The sequence below is a fragment of a genome, unplaced genomic scaffold, assembly GCF_019419815.1.
Source record: "Pyrus x bretschneideri cultivar Hongxiangsu unplaced genomic scaffold, Pyrus_bretschneideri_v1 Contig8, whole genome shotgun sequence".
NCBI classification, from domain to species: Eukaryota; Viridiplantae; Streptophyta; class Magnoliopsida; order Rosales; family Rosaceae; genus Pyrus; species Pyrus x bretschneideri.
Window position 1 is genome coordinate 10,824,254 of NW_025999820.1, and position 7,011 is coordinate 10,831,264.

The 7,011-nt window shown below is 48.2% G+C and overlaps 3 protein-coding genes across 3 annotated transcripts; 1 reads left to right on the forward strand and 2 right to left on the reverse strand.

Moving 5' to 3' along the window:
* The first annotated feature begins 174 nt into the window (after nucleotides 1–174).
* On the forward strand, nucleotides 175–1,942 carry LOC103951904 (threonine synthase, chloroplastic-like). Its single transcript, XM_009363387.3, has one exon. The coding sequence runs from the start codon at nucleotides 230–232 to the stop codon at nucleotides 1,820–1,822; it is 1,593 nt and encodes a 530-aa protein (XP_009361662.1). The 5' UTR covers nucleotides 175–229; the 3' UTR covers nucleotides 1,823–1,942.
* A 15-nt stretch (nucleotides 1,943–1,957) lies between these two features.
* LOC103951903 (WD repeat-containing protein VIP3-like) lies at nucleotides 1,958–3,938 on the reverse strand. The gene is given in 3 exon segments (XM_009363385.3): nucleotides 1,958–2,330; nucleotides 2,332–2,772; nucleotides 3,528–3,938. Coding segments are annotated over 3 exon segments (954 nt in total). The 5' UTR covers nucleotides 3,867–3,938; the 3' UTR covers nucleotides 1,958–2,156.
* A 1,074-nt stretch (nucleotides 3,939–5,012) lies between these two features.
* LOC103951954 (ras-associated and pleckstrin homology domains-containing protein 1-like) lies at nucleotides 5,013–6,753 on the reverse strand. The gene is made up of 2 exons (XM_048575251.1): nucleotides 5,805–6,753; nucleotides 5,013–5,746 (listed from the first exon to the last, which is right to left on the reverse strand). The coding sequence occupies exons 1-2, from the start codon at nucleotides 6,751–6,753 to the stop codon at nucleotides 5,013–5,015; spliced, it is 1,683 nt and encodes a 560-aa protein (XP_048431208.1).
* Between the last annotated feature and the right edge of the window lie 258 nt (nucleotides 6,754–7,011).

The window sequence follows — 7,011 nt, forward strand, 5'->3', positions numbered from 1 at the left end:
TTAAAAAAATCCAAAAATAAAAAAGGATTACATAAGTTTCATAAACACAAAACGAAAACGTGCCTAATTTATACACGTGTCCCAAACGGACCTACTAATGAGTAAGGACCCCCTCGCTCCTCCTGTTCCTCCTCCTTAGTCCTTATGATCACCCACCACTCCAAACACCTCCAAAATCCAAACGCCCGCCGCCTCCTTTCACACGCTTCCCCTCTCTTTCCTCTCAGCCATGGCTTCCTCCGCCTTGTTCCACTCCTCTCTCTCCTCCCTCTCCCCTAATCTCCCCGCGTTTTACCAAAACCTCGCATCCAAACGCCCCCCTACCCCCTCACTCTCCGTATCCTGCACCTCCTCCACATTCGATCCCTCCACCGCATCAAACACCTCCTCGCCCCAGCCCCCTTCCAACAAGACCCGCCGCGCCGCCGACGAGAACATCCGCGACGAGGCCCGCCGCCACCGCTCCCCCCATAACTTCTCGGCCAAGTACATCCCGTTCAACTCGGGCTTCGACTCCCCCGAGTCCTACTCGCTCGACGAAATCGTCTACCGCAGCCAATCCGGCGGCCTCCTCGACGTCCAGCACGACATGGAAGCGTTGCGGAAGTTTGATGGCGCGTACTGGCGGAGGCTCTTCGACTCGCGCGTTGGGAAGACCACGTGGCCGTACGGCTCCGGGGTCTGGTCCAAGAAGGAGTGGGTCCTCCCTGAGATCGACGACGACGACATCGTTTCGGCGTTCGAGGGGAACTCCAACCTCTTCTGGGCGGAGCGTTTCGGAAAACAGTTTATGGGCATGAACGATCTCTGGGTCAAGCACTGCGGCATCAGCCACACCGGCAGCTTCAAGGACCTCGGCATGACGGTACTAATCAGCCAGGTCAACCGGCTCAGGAAGCTCAAACGACCCGTCATCGGAGTTGGCTGCGCCTCCACTGGCGACACGTCGGCTGCTCTCTCCGCCTATTGCGCATCCGCAGGTATTCCCTCGATTGTTTTCTTACCGGCGAACAAAATTTCAATGGCGCAATTGGTCCAGCCGATCGCGAACGGCGCGTTTGTGCTGAGCATCGACACCGACTTCGACGGCTGCATGAAGCTAATCAGAGAAATCACGGCCGAATTGCCAATTTACTTGGCGAATTCGCTGAATAGTTTGAGGCTGGAGGGGCAGAAGACAGCGGCGATTGAAATTTTGCAGCAGTTCGATTGGGAGGTGCCCGATTGGGTCATTGTTCCGGGAGGCAATCTCGGCAACATATATGCATTTTACAAAGGGTTCAAAATGTGCCAGGAATTGGGGTTAGTGGATCGAATTCCGCGGATGGTTTGTGCTCAGGCCGCGAATGCGAACCCGCTTTACTTGTATTACAAGTCAGGGTGGAAGGATTTCAAGCCGGTGAAGGCGAATTCGACATTCGCCTCTGCTATACAGATTGGGGACCCTGTTTCCATAGACAGAGCCGTGTATGCTCTGAAGAATTGCGATGGGATCGTGGAGGAAGCCAGTGAGGAGGAGCTGATGGACGCAATGGCGAAAGCCGACTCCTCAGGGATGTTTATCTGCCCTCACACCGGCGTTGCCCTAACCGCATTGGATAAGCTCAGGAAGAGTGGTGTCATTGGAGCCGGTGATCGGACTGTGGTGGTCAGTACTGCTCACGGTCTGAAGTTTACTCAGGCGAAAGTTGACTATCACTCGAAGGCCATCCCGGACATGGCTTGCCGGTTCGCTAACCCGCCCACGGAGGTGAAGGCGGAATTCGGGGCGGTGATGGATGTGCTCAAGGATTATTTGTTGAACAAGGCTCCAAAGGAATAAGTGAGAGACGAGGGTTTTAGCAAGTTTTTTGTATTAATGTAACGAAGTATGCCTTTTCGCTGTTGATGCTCGGATTTCAACAGTTTGCTTTTTGGTTAATCCACATAAGTAATTTTGAAATTTCGAACCAAGAAGCAACCACAATCAAACCAAATTTAATTCTAAGGCTTCACCAATTCGACGGTAAAAGATCCGTCGAATCGGTATGTGCATGCATTCCCTAGACCAACACTAGTTTCTTGTATTACACACAGAACATCAGAACAGGGTGTCAAACAAACCGATTACAAGCGCACGGTCCTGGTAAATTTCATTTCTCCCCGAGCCAGCTACTTCAAGAGTAGTCGTAAAGCGATATACTCTTGTCATCGGACACACTAGCAAGTCTACCAGGCATTCCTCCTGGTCGAAACGCCACTCCCCATACCTGGTCAGTGTGGTTGCTCATTGTCTGCACAGCTCCCCTCATGCTGATATCCCACAGCCTCACAGTTCTATCACTCGACCCCTGTTGCAACAGCTGCCCCATCACTGCTCACATCCACACTCAGGACCCAGCCTGCGTGACCTGACATAGCCCCAACCAAGGTTTTACCCTCAGCATCATACATGTGCACATGGGCATCATCCGAGCCTGTGAAGAGCAACCGGGGCTCAACGGGAGAAAACACGAGAGACCTCACTGGCATGAAGTGGCCTTCCAGGTGGTGCAGGAACTTGGCACGATCTGTATCAAAAACAGAAACAGTTCCATCCATCGACCCACAAGCAATGCGTCTCCCATCAGGACTCCAGGCAACCGATAGCACAAACTTCTTGCTGCTGCTTTTGTCAGTTGGCTTGGTTCCTTCGGGGCGAGGAATCGACAATGTGGCTACTATATTCCATGTGGCAGTGTCCCAAACTTTGACGGATGCACTTCCCCCACCTGCCACAGCTAGCATGGTACCCTGATCAAGAGCCACAAGTTAGCATCAATTTGAATAGGCTTTTTAGCTAAAATGTTCCTGAGATTGCATAACTCATCACTTTGGTCCCTAAGATTTGAAATCGATAGAATTGGTCCTTGAATTGGTTCACAATCAATCATTTTGGTCGTTCCATATAAAATCTCCATTAAATAAGGACAAAATGACAAATCCAAAAAGTCATTTGAATATAACCAAAAGGGTTTGCTTAATACTTCAATTCAGCGCCTCCAAACTTAATTTAGAAAAAAAATAAAAGATGGTTCTCAATTTGGTCCACTTTGAATATCAGTCTAAGAATGAAGAACTAAAAGAGATCAACAACTTCTCGGGAAGAACTTTCCTGGAACGCTGATACCACCTTGGTGGTATCCAAGCCAATCACGCAATGTCAGGTAAGAGATTATCCCCAAAGTCAATCACACAATGTCACGTCGGAAATTTAAGAAGCATGGCATTATAAAGACGGGTGACGGAGTGTGATTGCCTTGAGATACCGACACATCCCGCGTAGGTAAGTTTGTCTCCAATTGGCATCTCTGACACTATTAGTAAAGCATCCAAACAAAATACACCATATTCTAAATCCCCAATTCTAATTTTAGCATAATTTCCCAAGTAAATAAAAAAACAAAGCAGAATTAAATGCATAGATACAAAAACAAGTAAACCAACATTTAAACACAAAATTCACTCAGAAAATAAAATCCAGAATTTCCAACATAGCAAAAATGTACCTGGGGATTGAATCGTAATTGCCACACTTCAGACGGCGGGGCTTCGAGACTGGCCACGGTGTTGTTGGTGTCAACATCAAAGATCCTGACGAAGCTATCGAGCGAGGCCGAGGCGGCAATGCGGCCGGAGGGGTGAGCCGCCACCGAGGCCACGCCGAGACAGTGGCCGGTCATTTTGCCCCGGTTAACCAGCTCGTCCGGTTGCCACAGCCTCACGGTCTCGTCCAGCGACCCGGTTAGCAGCAAAGCAGGTCGGGAATCGGTGGCCGGGACCCACGTCACCGCCCATACCGACTCGTCGTGCGCGTCGTCGACTGATTTCAGTCCGGCGAGCTTCATTGGCGATTGATTTTGTTGAAACGACAAGAACCCTAGTTTGCTTGCTTCGTCACTCTTTTCAGTCTTCGATTTTCTTTTTCCGGGAGTTTATTGGGTTTTATGTTTGGGTTAAGATTTTAGTTGGTGTTGAGATTGGGCCTTACCGAAATTTTCGGACCGTAATTGAGTGGGTTTGTTTACGTATTTGTTTATTTGAGCCCATCGTCAGGTTCGTTCAAGACTGATTCGAAGTAAGTACTTTTGCTCGGAAGGGCTTTTCTATAAGTGCTTTAGTTCGTTAATCAATAGAAAAGACTGGTTCATCTTTCCCTTTCATAATATAGAATAATGATATGCATTTGGGGTTCGAAACTTCATTATTCCCTAAATTAATGTAATTGTTTCGAACTCTCTCGCCTCCTCTTACAATAATAAAAAAAAATTGTTAAATCTGCCATAACAATCATTGCTATATCTGCAATGTAATAAGAAATAGGATGAGATGATTGTATACAACTTGTTACATGTATGTTTAGGGAAACAAAATATTGTACTGAATTCATTTCATGCAAATTTCTCGTCATACAAACATGTAAAAAAGATTGCACACGAAAACAAAATTAGATCAAACTTGAAAACCAATATGCATGTAACATTGTACTTTAATACAAAATGGCTCTAGGAGGTGAACAAAAACACATTTAGATCCCCCAATCCATACAAATAGTGCGAGCTCCAAGAGGTGAGGAAAAAATAAAGCCACTCAGAACCCATTGTGTCCTTCTATACACACACAGATCATCAAAACACAATGAACCCAGAATCCAATTCACATCACTCGGTATCTACATAAGAGAGATTCTGAAGTGTAACCGGAAATATAATCCCGCCGACTCCTATATCTCTAGTCACGTATACCTCCGATAGATCTTCAATATAACCGGGAGTATATTTCCCCTCTTCTTATATCTCTCTTCACGTATATCACTGATTGTATGCAAGAATATTAGCGCAGAAGGTGCTCCAAAAGACGAAAAAAAAACCACATTCAGAGCCCTACTGCCTTCCATCTTTTCTTTGCCAGTGCGTACCATAATTCTAAATCAAAGTGTTAAGATTGAAGGTGAATGTGAAAGTAGAAAATGGTAAAAAACCAGTGCATGCAGATTAGGGCATCTTCATTTTCTGCCTCATTGAGTTCATCTTCTCAAGCCTCCACTCATCTTTCAGCCTAGCAATGAAGTTATCAGCTTTCGTATTAACATCTGGGCTAGGGCAGAACACGGAGGATCCGCTGCCGCCGTCCATCGCGTTGACTTTACTCTGTACTTCGGACTTTGACTTCTTGTCTTCTTCCTTACGTGGAGATGCATAAACGTCGTCAACGTCCTCCAGTTCAGGAGATCCACAGCGCGAGCTCTGCGCGCTTTGTATCTTAACAAAATCCCCGCGCACAAAAAACTTCAGCTCTGGCGTTTTAAACGATGGAGGTGGCGCAGGCGCCACCGGAATTAACGGACTCTGGCAGCCGCTATTCACTTTCCCATCGTATAAATAACTGTTCGCCTTTGTTGGCAACGGCGGCCGGCCACTGGAGGGGGAGTGTCGCGGCCGGGAAGTAGCCGGAGGCGGTTGTTTCGGCGGAGTTGGTGGTGCCAGCGGGAAACTAGTATTCCAACTCTTGTGTTTTCGCAATGCCGGCTGCGGTGGCGGTGGTGGCGGTGGCGGAGTCGGAGGCGTCAAGACGGAGTGAACTTTCTTAGTTTTGCTCATTCCCTTTTTGAATAGATTGTGAAAAACAGAATGTGGCGGCGGCGGAGGTGGCGGTGGAGGAGGTGGCGATGGGTGGCGGTGGAGGAGGTGGCGATGGTGGCTGTCTTGTGAAAAAATATTCCCCTTCTCTGTCTTGTTGTTCGTGTTCAGGCAGAGAAGCAGCGGTTTCGTAAATGTTTCTGGTACCGGTGACCTTGTGCTGCTTCTTCCTCTTTCTCTGGTTAGACAGAACCGAAGCCCAAACCATCGCTATCTCCTTCTTCACATTGCTCTTTCTACGCTTCGACTCTGATCTAATCCGAATTGGTGACGGCGGCGCGACCGGACGTGGCGGCGTCGGTGGCGGAGTTCGAACTTTCTCCAACTCTTCAGCCTCATTAATAACATTTTTATTAACTACTTTCTCTGTCTTTTGATCTCTCCGTCCAACAGTCTGATACGTCCTTCTCGGTTTCGGATTACGGGGCGGAGGAGGTGGCGGAGGTGGTGGTGTCGAAGGCTTGGATGGCAGCGGAGGAGAAGAGTGAAGCACAAAAGTATCCACCGGAATCTCCTTAATTACATCAGAGTACTCCTTGGGTCGCCGTTGGTGTGAAACTGGCGGGACACGACGGTAATCACCAATTTCGAAGTCGTCGAAAAAGTGAAACTGCGACTTGTTGTGATCCCGAGTTTCCCACACCGAGTCCTGCCCGAGTGGCCTTAGATCCGGGTAGGAACTGCTGCTCCTACTCAACCGGTCGCCGCCGGATTCAGGCGTCCTCCTATCTGAATATCCAAACCATTGTTGCGGAAGTAGGGATGCAGCTGATTCCGATTCCGATATGTTGGCTCTGTTTGTACGAATGTTGTCCAAAGGGTGCGGAATATTAGTGTCGGGAATGCGATCTTCTTCAGAGGATGATGCGTCGTCGTTTAGCTTGGCGAAAACGCCGCATAGGATTGCGAAAATGACGAGAAGCACGTTGAGGGAGTCCCAACTTTTCTTGACGGAAATGGTGGGGCGGAGGAGTTGAGAGGTGAGGGAGAGGAATTGAGGGATGGCGTAAAAAAGGATGATGGAGATGATAATGGGGAACAGGATGATGAGCAACGGTGAACTTAGAAGTGGCGATGGTGAGCGGCGGGGAGGCATGGAGGAGGAGGAGGAGGCGGTGGAGGTGGTGGTGGTGATGGTGAGTTGGGACAAGTAGGTGGGGGGTGGTGATTTTGGTGGGTCTTTAGGCTTTGTTTACTTGCATTGCATTGCTTTTGACGAGGGAGGCAGATTCTCTCCCTCCCATTTCCCGTGCCCTCCTGTTTTGTGTGGTCACGGTTCAGTCACGTTAATATTTTATATTGTTTTTTTTTATAGAGATAATAAGACAAAAATAAATAGTAATATAAAATGTTG